Consider the following 17,321-nt stretch of genomic DNA (forward strand, 5'->3'; position numbering starts at 1 on the left):
CTTTCTCCTTCTTCTCTCCTCCTCTTCTCTTCTGTCCTCTCCTTCACTCCTCTCTTCTCCTCCTCCTCTCTTCCTCTTCTCTCTTCTGTCCCCCTCTTCCTCTCCTCTCCTCTCTTCTCCTCCTCCTCTCTTCCTCTCCTCCACTCCTCTCCTCTTCTCCACTCTTCTTCTCCTCTCCTCTCTTTTCCCCCTCTTCTTTCTTCTTTCCCCTCATCTCCTCCTCTCCTCTCTTCTCATCCGCTTCTCTCTTCTCCTCCTGTCTCTTCTCCTCCTCTTCTTTCTTCTGTCCCCTGATCTCCTCCTCTTCTCTCTTCTCCTGCTCTTCTCCTTTCCTCCTCTCCTCCTCTTATCTATTCCCATCCTCTTCTCCTTTCTCCTCCTCCTCTCCTCCTCTTCTCTGTTATCCTCCTCTTCTAATCCTTTTCTCTCCTCTCCTCCTCTATCATCTTCTCCTCTTTCTCTCTTCCCTCTTCTCCTCTCTCTATCCCACTCTTCTCCTCCTCTTCTCTCTTCTATTGAACTGTTACTGTATAACAGGTCAATAGAGTCATGGGTTGTTACTGTATAACAGGTCAATAGAGTCATGGGTTGTTACTGTATAACAGGTTAATAGAGTCATGGGTTGTTACTGTATAACAGGTCAATAGAGTCATGGGTTGTTACTGTATAACAGGTTAATAGAGTCATGGGTTGTTACTGTATAACAGGTCAATAGAGTCATGGGTTGTTACTGTATAACAGGTCAATAGAGTCATGGGTTAGAGTCGTTACTGTATAACAGGTTAATAGAGTCATGGGTTGTTACTGTATAACAGGTCAATAGAGTCATGGGTTGTTACTGTATAACAGTTCAATAGAGTCATGGGTTGTTACTGTATAACAGGTTAATAGAGTCATGGGTTGTTACTGTATAACATGCCAATAGAGTCATGGGTTGTTACTGTATAACAGTTCAGTCATGGGTTGTTACTGTATAACAGGTTAATAGAGTCATGGGTTGTTACTGTATAACAGTTCAATAGAGTCATGGGTTGTTACTGTATAACAGGTCAATAGAGTCATGGGTTGTTACTGTATAACAGGTCAATAGAGTCATGGGTTGTTACTGTATAACAGGTCAATAGAGTCATGGGTTGTTACTGTATAACAGGTCAATAGAGTCATGGGTTGTTACTGTATAACAGGTCAATAGAGTCATGGGTTGTTACTGTATAACAGGTCAATAGAGTCATGGGTTGTTACTGTATAACAGGCCAATAGAGTCATGGGTTGTTACTGTATAACAGGTCAATAGAGTCATGGGTTGTTACTGTATAACATGCCAATAGAGTCATGGGTTGTTACTGTATAACAGTTCAATAGAGTCATGGGTTGTTACTGTATAACAGTTCAATAGAGTCATGGGTTGTTACTGTATAACAGTTCAATAGAGTCATGGGTTGTTACTGTATAACAGGTCAATAGAGTCATGGGTTGTTACTGTATAACAGGTCAATAGAGTCATGGGTTGTTACTGTATAACAGGGCAATAGAGTCATGGGTTGTTACTGTATAACAGGTCAATAGAGTCATGGGTTGTTAATAACAGGTCAATAGAGTCATGGGTTGTTACTGTATAACAGTCAATAGAGTCATGGGTTGTTACTGTATAACAGGTCAATAGAGTCATGGGTTGTTACTGTATAACAGGTCAATAGAGTCATGGGTTGTTACTGTATAACAGGTCAATCATGGGTTGTTACTGTATAACAGGCCAATAGAGTCATGGGTTGTTACTGTATAACAGTTCAATAGAGTCATGGGTTGTTACTGTATAACATGCCAATAGAGTCATGGGTTGTTACTGTATAACAGTTCAATAGAGTCATGGGTTGTTACTGTATAACAGGTCAATAGAGTCATGGGTTGTTACTGTATAACAGGTCAATAGAGTCATGGGTTGTTACTGTATAACAGTTCAATAGAGTCATGGGTTGTTACTGTATAACAGTTCAATAGAGTCATGGGTTGTTACTGTATAACAGTTCAATAGAGTCATGGGTTGTTACTGTATAACAGGTTAATAGAGTCATGGGTTGTTACTGTATAACAGGTCAATAGAGTCATGGGTTGTTACTGTATAACAGGTCAATAGAGTCATGGGTTGTTACTGTATAACAGGTCAATAGAGTCATGGGTTGTTACTGTATAACAGGTCAATAGAGTCATGGGTTGTTACTGTATAACAGGTCAATAGAGTCATGGGTTGTTCAATAGTTCAGTCATGGGTTGTTACTGTATAACAGGTCAATAGAGTCATGGGTTGGTATAACAGTTCAGTCATGGGTTGTTACTGTATAACAGTTCAATAGAGTCATGGGTTGTTACTGTATAACAGGTCAATAGAGTCATGGGTTGTTACTGTATAACAGGTCAATAGAGTCATGGGTTGTTACTGTATAACAGGTCAATAGAGTCATGGGTTGTTACTGTATAACAGTTCAATAGAGTCATGGGTTGTTACTGTATAACAGTTCAATAGAGTCATGGGTTGTTACTGTATAACAGGTCAATAGAGTCATGGGTTGTTACTGTATAACAGGTCAATAGAGTCATGGGTTGTTACTCAATAGAGTCATGGGTTGTTACTGTATAACAGGTCAATAGAGTCATGGGTTGTTACTGTATAACAGTTCAGTCATGGGTTGTTACTGTATAACAGGTCAATAGAGTCATGGGTTGTTACTGTATAACAGGTCAATAGAGTCATGGGTTGTTACTGTATAACAGTTCAATAGAGTCATGGGTTGTTACTGTATAACAGGTCAATAGAGTCATGGGTTGTTACTGTATAACAGGTCAATAGAGTCATGGGTTGTTACTGTATAACAGTTCAGTCATGGGTTGTTACTGTATAACAGGTCAATAGAGTCATGGGTTGTTACTGTATAACAGTTCAGTCATGGGTTGTTACTGTATAACAGGTCAATAGAGTCATGGGTTGTTACTGTATAACAGGTCAATAGAGTCATGGGTTGTTACTGTATAACAGGTCAATAGAGTCATGGGTTGTTACTGTATAACAGTTCAGTCATGGGTTGTTACTGTATAACAGGTCAATAGAGTCATGGGTTGTTACTGTATAACAGTTCAATAGAGTCATGGGTTGTTACTGTATAACAGTTCAATAGAGTCATGGGTTGTTACTGTATAACAGGTCAATAGAGTCATGGGTTGTTACTGTATAACAGGTCAATAGAGTCATGGGTTGTTACTGTATAACAGGTCAATAGAGTCATGGGTTGTTACTGTATAACAGGTCAATAGAGTCATGGGTTGTTACTGTATAACAGGTCAATAGAGTCATGGGTTGTTACTGTATAACAGTTCAATAGAGTCATGGGTTGTTACTGTATAACAGGTCAATAGAGTCATGGGTTGTTACTGTATAACAGGTCAAAAGAGTCATGGGTTGTTACTGTATAACAGGTCAATAGAGTCATGGGTTGTTACTGTATAACAGTTCAATAGAGTCATGGGTTGTTACTGTATAACAGGTTAATAGAGTCATGGGTTGTTACTGTATAACAGGTCAATAGAGTCATGGGTTGTTACTGTATAACAGGTCAATAGAGTCATGGGTTGTTACTGTATAACAGGTCAATAGAGTCATGGGTTGTTACTGTATAACAGTTCAATAGAGTCATGGGTTGTTACTGTATAACAGTTTAATAGAGTCATGGGTTGTTACTGTATAACAGGTCAATAGAGTCATGGGTTGTTACTGTATAACAGGTCAATAGAGTCATGGGTTGTTACTGTATAACAGTTCAATAGAGTCATGGGTTAGAGTCATTACTGTATAACAGTTCAGTCATGGGTTGTTACTGTGGGTTGTTACTGTATAACAGGTCAATAGAGTCATGGGTTGTTACTGTATAACAGGTCAATAGAGTCATGGGTTGTTACTGTATAACAGGTCAATAGAGTCATGGGTTAGAGTCATTACTGTATAACAGGTCAATAGAGTCATGGGTTGTTACTGTATAACAGGTCAATAGAGTCATGGGTTGTTACTGTATAACAGTTCAATAGAGTCATGGGTTGTTACTGTATAACAGGTCAATAGAGTCATGGGTTGTTACTGTATAACAGGTCAATAGAGTCATGGGTTGTTACTGTATAACAGGTCAATAGAGTCATGGGTTGTTACTGTATAACAGGTCAATAGAGTCATGGGTTGTTACTGTATAACAGTTCAATAGAGTCATGGGTTGTTACTGTATAACAGGTCAATAGAGTCATGGGTTGTTACTGTATAACAGGTCAATAGAGTCATGGGTTGTTACTGTATAACAGTTCAGTCATGGGTTGTTACTGTATAACAGGTCAATAGAGTCATGGGTTGTTACTGTATAACAGGTCAATAGAGTCATGGGTTGTTACTGTATAACAGGTCAATAGAGTCATGGGTTGTTACTGTATAACAGTTCAATAGAGTCATGGGTTGTTACTGTATAACAGGTCAATAGAGTCATGGGTTGTTACTGTATAACAGTTCAATAGAGTCATGGGTTGTTACTGTATAACAGTTCAATAGAGTCATGGGTTGTTACTGTATAACAGGTCAATAGAGTCATGGGTTGTTACTGTATAACAGTTCAATAGAGTCATGGGTTGTTACTGTATAACAGGTCAATAGAGTCATGGGTTGTTACTGTATAACAGTTCAATAGAGTCATGGGTTGTTACTGTATAACAGGTCAATAGAGTCATGGGTTGTTACTGTATAACAGTTCAATAGAGTCATGGGTTGTTACTGTATAACAGGTTAATAGAGTCATGGGTTGTTACTGTATAACAGGTCAATAGAGTCATGGGTTGTTACTGTATAACAGGTCAATAGAGTCATGGGTTGTTACTGTATAACAGTTCAATAGAGTCATGGGTTGTTACTGTATAACAGGTCAATAGAGTCATGGGTTGTTACTGTATAACAGGTCAATAGAGTCATGGGTTGTTACTGTATAACAGTTCAATAGAGTCATGGGTTGTTACTGTATAACAGGTCAATAGAGTCATGGGTTGTTACTGTATAACAGGTCAATAGAGTCATGAGTTGTTACTGTATAACAGGTCAATAGAGTCACGGGTTGTTACTGTATAACAGGTTAATAGAGTCATGGGTTGTTACTGTATAACAGGTCAATAGAGTCATGGGTTGTTACTGTATAACAGTTCAATAGAGTCATGGGTTGTTACTGTATAACAGGTCAATAGAGTCATGGGTTGTTACTGTATAACAGGTCAATAGAGTCATGGGTTGTTACTGTATAACAGGTCAATAGAGTCATGGGTTGTTACTGTATAACAGTTCAATAGAGTCATGGGTTGTTACTGTATAACAGGTTAATAGAGTCATGGGTTGTTACTGTATAACAGGTCAATAGAGTCATGGGTTGTTACTGTATAACAGGTCAATAGAGTCATGGGTTGTTACTGTATAACAGGTCAATAGAGTCATGGGTTGTTACTGTATAACAGTTCAATAGAGTCATGGGTTGTTACTGTATAACAGGTCAATAGAGTCATGGGTTGTTACTGTATAACAGGTCAATAGAGTCATGGGTTGTTACTGTATAACAGGTCAATAGAGTCATGGGTTGTTACTGTATAACAGGTCAATAGAGTCATGGGTTGTTACTGTATAACAGGTCAATAGAGTCATGGGTTGTTACTGTATAACAGGTCAATAGAGTCATGGGTTGTTACTGTATAACAGTTCAGTCATGGGTTGTTACTGTATAACAGGTCAATAGAGTCATGGGTTGTTACTGTATAACAGTTCAATAGAGTCATGGGTTGTTACTGTATAACAGTTCAATAGAGTCATGGGTTGTCATTACTGTATAACAGGTCAATAGAGTCATGGGTTGTTACTGTATAACAGGTCAATAGAGTCATGGGTTGTTACTGTATAACAGGTCAATAGAGTCATGGGTTGTTACTGTATAACAGTTCAATAGAGTCATGGGTTGTTACTGTATAACAGTTCAATAGAGTCATGGGTTGTTACTGTATAACAGTTCAATAGAGTCATGGGTTGTTACTGTATAACAGGTCAATAGAGTCATGGGTTAGAGTCATTACTGTATAACAAGTCAATAGAGTCATGGGTTGTTACTGTATAACAGTTCAATAGAGTCATGGGTTGTTACTGTATAACAGGTTAATAGAGTCATGGGTTGTTACTGTATAACAGGTCAATAGAGTCATGGGTTGTTACTGTATAACAGCTCAATAGAGTCATGGGTTGTTACTGTATAACAGGTCAATAGAGTCATGGGTTGTTACTGTATAACAGGTCAATAGAGTCATGGGTTGTTACTGTATAACAGGTCAATAGAGTCATGGGTTGTTACTGTATAACAGGTCAATAGAGTCATGGGTTGTTACTGTATAACAGGTCAATAGAGTCATGGGTTGTTACTGTATAACAGGTCAATAGAGTCATGGGTTGTTACTGTATAACAGGTCAATAGAGTCATGGGTTAGAGTCGTTACTGTATAACAGTTCAGTCATGGGTTGTTACTGTGGGTTGTTACTGGATAACACTCCAACCACAAGGCCATTGAGTTGGTTGTATATATGTAACTAACCTTTAAAGTTGGGTCGTATGCGAGAGTCATATGTCACCATCAGCCTGTTGAGGATGTTGCTGGTGGAGTTGGCTGGTACCTGAGCAATCTCCTCTGCAGACAGCTGTCTGTAACACAAACACATAATACACTTACCACTACTACTACTACTACTAATACTACTACTACTACTGCTACTACTGCTACTACTAGGACTAATACTACTGCTACTACTATTACTACTGTTACTACTACTACTGCTACTACTAGGACTAATACTACTACTACTGTTACTACTACTACTACTACTGCTACTACTACTACTGTTACTACTACTACTACTACTGCTACTACTAGAATTACTAATACTATACTACTACTACTACTACTAATACTACTACTACTACTGCTACTACTGCTACTAAAAGGACTAATACTACTACTACTGCTACTACTACTACTACTACTACTACTACTACTACTACTACTGCAACTACTACAACCTCTACTACTACTACTACAACCTCTACTACTACTGCTGCTACTTACTACCACTGCTACTACTCCTGCTACTGCTACTACCTCTACTACTGCTACTACTACTACAACCTCTGCTACTACTACTACAACCTCTACTACTACTACAACAACCTCTATACTACTACTACTACAACCTCTACTACTACTACTACTACTACTACTACTACTACTACAACAACCTCTATACTACTACTACTACTACTACTACTACAACAACCTCTACTACTACTGCTACTATTACTACTACTACTACTACAACCTCTACTACTACTACAACAACCTCTATACTACTACTACTACAACCTCTACTACTACTACTACTACTACTACTACTACTACTACTACTACAACAACCTCTATACTACTACTACTACTACTACTACTACTACTACAACAACCTCTACTACTACTGCTACTATTACTACTACTACTACTACAACAACCTCTATACTACTACAACAGCCTCTATACTACTACTACTACTACTACAACCTCTACTACTACTACTGGTACTACTATCACTGCTACTACTCCTGCTACTGCTACTACCTCTACTACTACTACCTCTACTACTATTACTACTACTACTACAACCTCTACTACTACTACAACCTCTACTACTACTACTACTACTACCACCAACATTATTATTACAACTACTACCTCTACTACTATTACTACTACTACAACCTCTACTACTACTACAACCTCTACTACTACTACTACTACTACCACCAACATTATTATTACAACTACTACCTCTACTACTATTAATACTACAACCTCTACTACTACTACCTCTACTACTATTACTACTATTACTACTACTTCTACCACCACCACTAGTTTTACTGCTACTACTAATTAAACTACTACTACTACTACTACTACTATTATAATTACTACTACTACTACTACTACTAATACTATTACCATTACTACTAGTACTACTACTACTACTATTATCATTACTACTACTACTACTACTACTAATACTATTACCATTACTACTAGTACTTCTAACACCACCACTATTTTTACTGCTACTAATAATTAAACTACTACTACTACTACTACTACTACTATTACCATTACTACTACTACTACTACTACTACTACTATTATCATTACTACTACTACTACTACTACTAATACTATTTCCATTACTACTAGTACTTCTAACACCACCACTATTTTTACTACTACTGCTAGTGCTACTACTAATTAAACTACTACTACTACTACTAACTACTATTACTATTACTAACACCTCCATCACTATTTCTACTACAACTACTACTACTGCTACTACTAATTAAACTACTGCTACTGCTACTACTAATTAAACTACTGATACTACTACTACTAAAATGGCGCAGGAAGAAATGGCAGCAGTTTTATGGGCTCCCAACTAATTGTGCTATTATGTGTTTTTTTCACGTTATTTGTAACATATTTTGTACATAATATTTCTGCAACCGTATCTTACTGCAAAAACAAGCTTCTGTATATCAGGGCAGCGATCACTCACCTCTGATTAGACAAAGAGCTTCTGGATATCAGGACAGCGATCACTCACCTCGGATTAGACAAAGAGCTTCTGTATATCAGGACAGCAATCACTCACCTCGGATTAGACAAAGAGCTTCTGTATATCAGGGCAGCGATCACTCACCTCGGATTAGACAAAGAGCTTCTGGATATTAGGGCAGCGATCACTCACCTCTGATTAGACAAAGAGCTTCTGGATATCAGGACAGCGATCACTCACCTCGGATTAGACAAAGAGCTTCTGTATATCAGGGCAGCGATCACTCACCTCGGATTAGACAAAGAGCTTCTGGATATCAGGGCAGCGATCACTCACCTCGGATTAGACAAAGAGCTTCTCAGGACAGGATATTAGACAGCTTCTGGGACAGCGATCACTCACCTCGGATTAGACAAAGAGCTTCTGGATATCAGGACAGCTCACTCACCTCGGATTAGACAAAGAGCTTCTGTATATCAGGGCAGCGATCACTCACCTCGGATTAGACAAAGAGCTTCTGGATATCAGGGCAGCGATCACTCACCTCGGATTAGACAAAGAGCTTCTGGATATCAGGGCAGCGATCACTCACCTCGGATTAGACAAAGAGCTTCTGTATATCAGGACAGCGATCACTCACCTCAGATTAGACAAAGAGATTCTGTATATCAGGGCAGCGATCACTCACCTCTGATTAGACAAAGAGCTTCTGGATATCAGGACAGCGATCACTCACCTCGGATTAGACATAGAGCTTCTGTATATCAGGGCACCGATCACTCACCTCGGATTAGACAAAGAGCTTCTGTATATCAGGACAGCGATCTCTCACCTCGGATTAGACATAGAGCTTCTGTATATCAGGGCAGCGATCACTCACCTCGGATTAGACAAAGAGCTTCTGGATATCAGGGCAGCGATCTCTCACCTCGGATTAGACAAAGAGCTTCTGTATATCAGGGCAGCGATCACTCACCTCGGATTAGACAAAGAGCTTCTGTATATCAGGGCAGCGATCACTCACCTCGGATTAGACAAAGAGCTTCTGTATATCAGGGCAGCGATCACTCACCTCGGATTAGACAAAGAGCTTCTGTATATCAGGGCAGCGATCACTCACCTCGGATTAGACAAAGAGATTCTGGATATCAGGGCACCGATCACTCACCTCGGATTAGACAAAGAGCTTCTGTATATCAGGGCACCGATCACTCACCTCGGATTAGACAAAGAGCTTCTGGATATCAGGGCAGCGATCACTCACCTCGGATTAGACAAAGAGCTTCTGGATATCAGGGCAGCGATCACTCACCTCGGATTAGACAAAGAGCTTCTGGATATCAGGGCAGCGATCACTCACCTCGGATTAGACAAAGAGCTTCTGGATATCAGGGCAGCGATCACTCACCTCGGATTAGACAAAGAGCTTCTGTATATCAGGGCAGCGATCACTCACCTCGGATTAGACAAAGAGCTTCTGTATATCAGGGCAGCGATCACTCACCTCGGATTAGACAAAGAGCTTCTGGATATATCAGGACAGCGATCTCTCACCTCGGATTAGACATAGTGCTTCTGTATATCAGGGCAGCGATCACTCACCTCGGATTAGACAAAGAGCTTCTGTATATCAGGGCAGCGATCACTCACCTCTGATTAGACAAAGAGCTTCTGTATATCAGGGCAGCGATCACTCACCTCGGATTAGACATAGAGCTTCTGGATATCAGGGCAGCGATCACTCACCTCGGATTAGACAAAGAGCTTCTGTATATCAGGGCAGCGATCACTCACCTCGGATTAGACAAAGAGCTTCTGTATATCAGGACAGCGATCACTCACCTCGGATTAGACAAAGATTTTTTCAACAGCAAGACTCACATGATATTCTCCAAACACCAGGCAGTGCCGACATCCCAGTTATTCACAAGAGGAAGCGACGCAGGTACAGAGGACGAAGAGCCGGATTCCTCGTCAGGACCCGCAGAAGGCGAGTAGGAAAGCTGCCGTTACAGTCAATATTACTCGCCAACGTGCAATCATTGGATATTCAGCTAGCGGGATATACGCTGCACCGGCAGGATAGAACAGCACACTACGGTAAGACGAGGGAGGGGCTGTCTGTGCATATTTGTTCACAACAGCGGGTGCATGAAATCTAAGGAAGTCTCTAGATTTTGATCACCTGAAGTAGAGTATATTGTGATAAATTGCAGGCCACATTACATGCCTAGAGAGTTCTCAGCTATACATTTCGTGGCTGTTTATAAGACCGCACTCAGTCAGCTGTATAAAGATATAAGCAAACAGGAAACCACTCACCCAGAGGCGGCACTCCTAGTGGCCGGAGACTTTAATGCAGGGAAACTTAAATCAGTTCTACCAAATCTCTATCAACATGTTAAATGTGCAACCAGAGGGAACAAAAATTCTAGATCACCTGTACTCCACACACAGAGACGCGTACAAAGCTCTCCCTCGCCCTCCATTTGGTAAATCCGACCACAACTCTATCCTCCTGATTCCTGCTTACACGCAAAAATTAAAGCAGGAAGCACCAGTGACTCGGTTTATAAAAAAGTGGTCAGATGAAGCAGATGCTAAACTACAGGACTGTTTTGCTAGCACAGACTGGAACATGTTCCGGGATTCTTCCGATGGCATTGAGGAGTACACCACATCAGTCACTGGCTTTATCAATAAGTGCATCGAGGACGTCGTCCCCACAGTGACTGTACGTACATACCCCAACCAGAAGCCATGGATTACAGGTAACATTTACACGGAGCTAAAGGGTAGAGCTGCCGCTTTCAATGTGCGGGACTCTAACCCGGAAGCTTACAAGAAATCCTGCTATGCCCTGCGACGAACCATCAAACAGGCAAAGTGTTAATACAGGGCTAAGACTGAATTATACTACACCAGTTCCGAAGCCCGTCGGATGTGGCAGGGCTTGTCAACTATTACAGACTACAAAGGGAAGCACAGCCGCGAGCTGCCCAGTGACACGAGCCTACCAGACGAGCTAAATCACTTCTATGCTCACTTCGAGTCAAGCAACACTGAGGCATGATTGAGAGCAACAGCTGTTCCGAACGACTGTGTTATCAAGCTCTCCGTAGCCGACGTGAGTAAGACCTTTAAACAGGTCAACATACACAAGGGTGCGGGGCCAGACGTATTACCAGGATGTGTGCTCCGGGCATGTGCTGACCCACTGGCAGGTGTCTTCACTGACATTTTCAACATGTCCCTGACTGAGTCTGTAATACCAACATGTTTCAAGCAGACCACCACAGTCCTTCTGCCCAAGAACACAAAGGCAGCCTGCCTAAATGACAACAGACCCGTAGCACTCACATCAGTAGGCATTAAGTGCTTTGAAAGGCTGGTCATGGCTCACATCAACACCATTATCCCAAAAACCTTAGACCCACTCAAATTTGCATACCGTCCAAACAGATCCACAGATAATGCAATCTCTATTGCACTCCACACTGCCCTTTCCCAGCTGGACAAAAGGAACACCTATGTGAGAATGCTATTCATTGACCACAGCTCAGCGTTCGAAACCATAGTGCCCTCGAAGCTCATCACTAAGCTAAGGACCCTGGGACTAAACACCTCCCTCTGCAACTGGATCCTGGACTTCCTGATGGGCCGCCCCCAGGTGGTGAGGGTAGGTAGCAAGACATCTGCCACGCTGATCCTCAACACTGGGGACCTTCAGGGGTACGTGCTCAGTCCCCTCCTGTATTCCCTGTTCACCCACGACTGCATGGCCAGGCACGACTCCAACACCATCCTTACGTTTGCAGACGACACAACAGTGGTAGGCCTGATCACCGACAACGATGAGACAGTCTATAGGGAGGAGGTCAGAGACCTGGCCAGGTGGTACCAGGATAACAACCTATCCCTCAACGTAACCAAGACTAAGGAGATGATTGTGGACTACAGGAAAAGGAGGACCGAGCACGCCCCCATTCTCATCGACAGGGAGCAGGTTGAGAGCTTCAAGTTCCTTGGTGTCCACATCAACAACAAACTAGAATTTTCCATACACACCAAGACAGTCGTGAAGAGGGCACGACAAAGCCTTTACCCCATCAGGAGACTAAAAAGATTTGGCATGGGTCATGAGATCCTCAAAAGGTTCTTCAGCTGCAACATCGAGAGCATCCTGACCGGTTGCATCACTGCCTGGTACGGCAATTGCTCGGCCCCCGACCCCAAGGCACTTCAGAGGGTAGTGCGTACGGCCCAGTACATCATTGGGGCAAAGCTGCCTGCCAGGCGGTGTCAGAGGAAGGCCCTAAAAATTGTCAAAGACCCCAGCCACCCCAGTCATAGACTGTTCTCTCTACTATCGCATGGCAAGCGGTACCGGAGTGCCAAGTCTAGGACAAAAAGGCTTCTCAACAGTTTTTACCCCCAAGTCATAAGACAGGTAACAGGTAACCAAATGGATACCTGGGCAATCTGCATTGTGTCCCACCACCCCCACCAACCCCTCTTTTTACGCTGCTGTTTATCATATATGCATAGTCACTTTAACCATACCTACATGTACATACTACCTCAAAACGCCTGACTAACCGGTGTCTGTGCTACTGGTATTTTCAAATGTCTTTTTACTGTTGTTTTATTTCTTTACTTACTTACTTACTTACTTACTTACTTACTTACTTACTTACTTACTTACTTACTTACTTACTTACTACTTACTCTGCAGACACACACACACACACACACACACACACACACACACACACACACACACACACACACACACACACACACACACACACACACACACACACACACACACACTTTTTTCACACTATTGGGTTAGAGCCTGTAAGTAAGCATTTCACTGTAAGGTCTACTACACCTGTTGTATTCGGTGCACGTGACAAATAAACTTTGATTTGATACTACTACTACCACTGCGACTTACGAAGGACATATGACTTACGAAGGACATATGACTTGCTTTCCCTTCTTGACTTTCTTAGCTGGTTTTCCTCCACTCTCTGCAGACTGGGCTAGAGATAGTAGGAGGATAACTATCATCAGCTCCATTCTGTTGGAGAGATAAACATTTAGATATACAGTCTCTGCAGACTGGGCTAGAGATAGTAGGAGGATAACTATCATCAGCTCCATTCTGTTGGAGAGATAAACATTTAGATATACAGTCTCTGCAGACTGGGCTAGAGTTAGTAGGAGGATAACTATCATCAGCTCCATTCTGTTGGAGAGATAAACATTTAGATATACAGTCTCTGCAGACTGGGCTAGAGTTAGTAGGAGGATAACTATCATCAGCTCCATTCTGTTGGAGAGATAAACATTTAGATATACAGTCTCTGCAGACTGGGCTAGAGTTAGTAGGAGGATAACTATCATCAGCTCCATTCTGTTGGAGAGATAAACATTTAGATATACAGTCTCTGCAGACTGGGCTAGAGTTAGTAGGAGGATCACTATCATCAGCTCCATTCTGTTGGAGAGATAAACATTTAGATATACAGTCTCTGCAGACTGGGCTAGAGATAGTAGGAGGATCACTATCATCAGCTCCATTCTGTTGGAGAGATAAACATATACAGTCTCTGCAGACTGGGCTAGAGTTAGTAGGAGGATCACTATCATCAGCTCCATTCTGTTGGAGAGATAAACATTTAGATATACAGTCTCTGCAGACTGGGCTAGAGTTAGTAGGAGGATAACTATCATCAGCTCCATTCTGTTGGAGAGATAAACATTTAGATATACAGTGGGGTTCAACATTATTAAACCCTTGATAAATATGAGCAAAAATACTGTATAAAATAAATAAAACAAATACTGAGCTATATTGTATGCAAAAAATGTTTTACAATTATTTTATAAAAATACAATTGTTCAGACAGAGATTTTGTTTAACAAGTAATCCTAATTTTTTTCTCTCAAGAAGTTAGCGGTCAAAATGATTGGCACCCCTTTTTTCAATACCTTTCAATACCCCACCTTAAGATGAAAACGGCACTGAGCCTTTTTCTACAATGTTTTATGATTTGGCGAACACATTGGGAGGGATCTTATACCGTTCCTCCATACAGAATCTTTACAGATCCTTTGTCTGTGCTTATGGACTGCCCTCTTCAAATAAAACCACACATTTTGGGTAAAGGGTTCTACATGGAACCAAAAAGGGTTCTACATGGAACTCAAAAAGGGTTCTTCAAAGGCTTCTCCTATGGGGGCTGCCAAAGAACCCTTTTAGGTCGTAGTTAGCACCATGTTTTTAAGAGTGTATGGAGGAATGGTCTAAGATACTTCTCAATGTGTTATCCATTCTCATACAACATTTTAGAAAAATACTATGTGTCGTTATCCTCGTAAGGTGAGGTATTGAAAACAGGGGTGCCAATTTTGGCCACTCTTTTTTTTCAGAAAATGTCATATTTGTTAAACAAAAATGTCTTCCTCTGACCAATTGTATTAGTATACACTACTGTTCAAAAGTTTGGGGTCACTTAGAAATGTCTGGCAGCTTCATTAAATACTACCCACAAAACACCAGTCTCAATGTCAACAGTGAAGAGGCGACTCAGGGAGAAAGAGACAAAGATGGAGAGGCAGAGCGAGAGGAGAGATTTTTTGTCCATCTTAATCTTTTCTTTTTATTGGCCAGTCTGAGAAATTGATTTTTCTTCGCAACTCTGCCTAGAAGTCCAGTATCCTGGAGTCGCCTCTTTACTTTTGACGTTGAGACGGGTGTTTTGCGGGTACACATATATAAACAGAATAGTCTAACATTATACACATTATATATCAACAGAATAGTCTAACATCTAATACACATTATATATAAACAGAATAGTCTAACATTATACACATTATATATCAACAGAATAGTCTAACATCTAATACACACACACCAGTCTAACACACACAGTATTCTGACTCATTACACACATACAACAGTCTGACAACCTTTCTCAGTCAGATTGACAGACTCACAGACAGACAACAGAGACAGACAGACAGACAGACAGACAGACAGACAGACAGACAGACAGACAGACAGACAGACAGACAGACAGACAGACAGACAGACACCAAGAGAGAGAGAATGACAGATAGAGAGAAAGAGGGAGAGATGGAGGTACAGAGGAGAGATTGAAAGAGAGAGGGAAAGAGGGAGAGATGGAGAGGCAGAGAGAGGGAAAGAGGGAGAGATGGAGGTACAGAGGAGAGATTGAAAGAGAGAGGGAAAGAGGGAGAGATGGAATGTCATAATGAGAGTTACTGCAGAATGAAGAGAGAGCTGTTGATCTTACCTTGACACTCTGGTTGCTACGCTGGTTGCTACGCTGGTTGCTGCGATGATTTAACAACGATGTCGGTTACTGCAGCAGCATCATGTCCTTTCCTCCGTCTCCTCTCGTGAGCCGTTCTCAAGTTCAACCCAGCTCCTTCCGCCTGCTCGCACAATGACGATATATCTGTCAGAAGAGAGACGGAGGGAGGGAGGTAGGGACGAGAGAGGGTGGGTAGGAGGGGGAGGGAGGGAGGGAGGTAGGGAGGGAGGGAGGTAGGGAGGAGAGAGGGTGGGTAGGAGGGGGAGGGAGAGAGGGAGGTAGGGACGAGAGAGGGTGGGTAGGAGGGGGAGGGAGGGAGGTAGGGAGGAGAGAGGGTGGGTAGGAGGGGGAGGGAGGGAGGAAGAGAGGGAGGAGAGAGGGTGGGTAAGACGGGGGAGGGAGGGAGAGAGGGAGGTAGGTAGGGAGGAGAGAGGGTGGGTAAGACGGGGAGGGAGGGAGAGAGGGAGGGAGAGAGGGAGGTAGGGAGGAGAGAGGGTGGGTAGGAGGGAGGGAGGGAGGGAGCGTACGTGAGTAAGAGAAAGTGAGGGAGTTTGTGAAAACGATGGAGAGAGAGTGTGTGTAAGAGTGAGGGTGTGTGAGAGAGTCAGGGAGAGAGAGTGAGAGAGAGTCAGGGAGAGAGAGTGAGAGAGAGGCAGGGAGAGTGAGTGAGAGAGAGGCAGGGAGAGAGAGGCAGGGAGAGGGAGTGTGTGTGAGAGAGGCAGGGAGAGAGAGTGAGAGAGAGAGTGAGAGAGAGGCAGGGAGAGAGAGGGAGAGAGGCAGGGAGAGGGAGTGTGTGTGTGAGAGAGGCAGGGAGAGAGAGGGAGAGAGAGGCAGGGAGAGAGAGGCAGGGAGAGAGAGTGAGAGAGAGGCAGGGAGAGAGAGGGAGAGAGAGGCAGGGAGAGAGAGTGAGAGAGAGGCAGGGAGAGAGAGTGAGAGAGAGGCAGGGAGAGAGAGTGAGAGAGAGAGAGTGAGAGAGAGGCAGGGAGAGGGACTGTATATGTCAAGAGTTGCGTGTTTGTGCATCTGTGCTTTAACATGCGCAGTAGCTCAAGCCCCATGTTAGCAGCACGAGTCCATGCACGAGCACAGTGTCATTGTAATGCTCTTTATGGTCCCCTCTTTGTGGTTTACTGCAGAGCACAGTCTTTATATTCTATAGTAGAACACAGTCTTTATATTCTAGAGTAGAACACAGTCTTATATTCTACAGTAGAACACAGTCTTTATATTCTAGAGTAGAACGCAGTCTTTATATTCTAGAGTAGAACACAGTCTTATAT

General features: G+C 42.2%; 1 protein-coding gene and 1 long non-coding RNA gene across 2 annotated transcripts in view; both read right to left on the minus strand.

The window, feature by feature from the left end:
* Positions 1 to 16,220, minus strand: part of LOC127925687 (glycine receptor subunit beta-like) — a 61,483-nt gene extending 45,263 nt beyond the window's left edge. The window contains exons 1-3 of the mRNA XM_052510743.1: positions 16,021 to 16,220; positions 13,668 to 13,775; positions 6,640 to 6,746 (exon numbers count right to left, since the gene is read on the minus strand). Coding sequence (XP_052366703.1) covers positions 6,640 to 6,746; positions 13,668 to 13,774 — 214 coding nt within the window. The 5' untranslated portion in view covers position 13,775; positions 16,021 to 16,220. The remainder of the gene's footprint in view (positions 1 to 6,639; positions 6,747 to 13,667; positions 13,776 to 16,020) is intronic.
* Positions 8,943 to 10,075, minus strand: LOC127925686 (uncharacterized). The gene is made up of 3 exons (XR_008121937.1): positions 9,906 to 10,075; positions 9,186 to 9,281; positions 8,943 to 9,025 (listed from the first exon to the last, which is right to left on the minus strand). It is a non-coding gene; the product is annotated as an uncharacterized LOC127925686 (long non-coding RNA).
* Positions 16,221 to 17,321: the final 1,101 nt, after the last annotated feature.

The sequence above is a fragment of the Oncorhynchus keta genome, unplaced genomic scaffold (genome assembly GCF_023373465.1).
Source record: "Oncorhynchus keta strain PuntledgeMale-10-30-2019 unplaced genomic scaffold, Oket_V2 Un_contig_6088_pilon_pilon, whole genome shotgun sequence".
NCBI classification, from domain to species: Eukaryota; Metazoa; Chordata; class Actinopteri; order Salmoniformes; family Salmonidae; genus Oncorhynchus; species Oncorhynchus keta.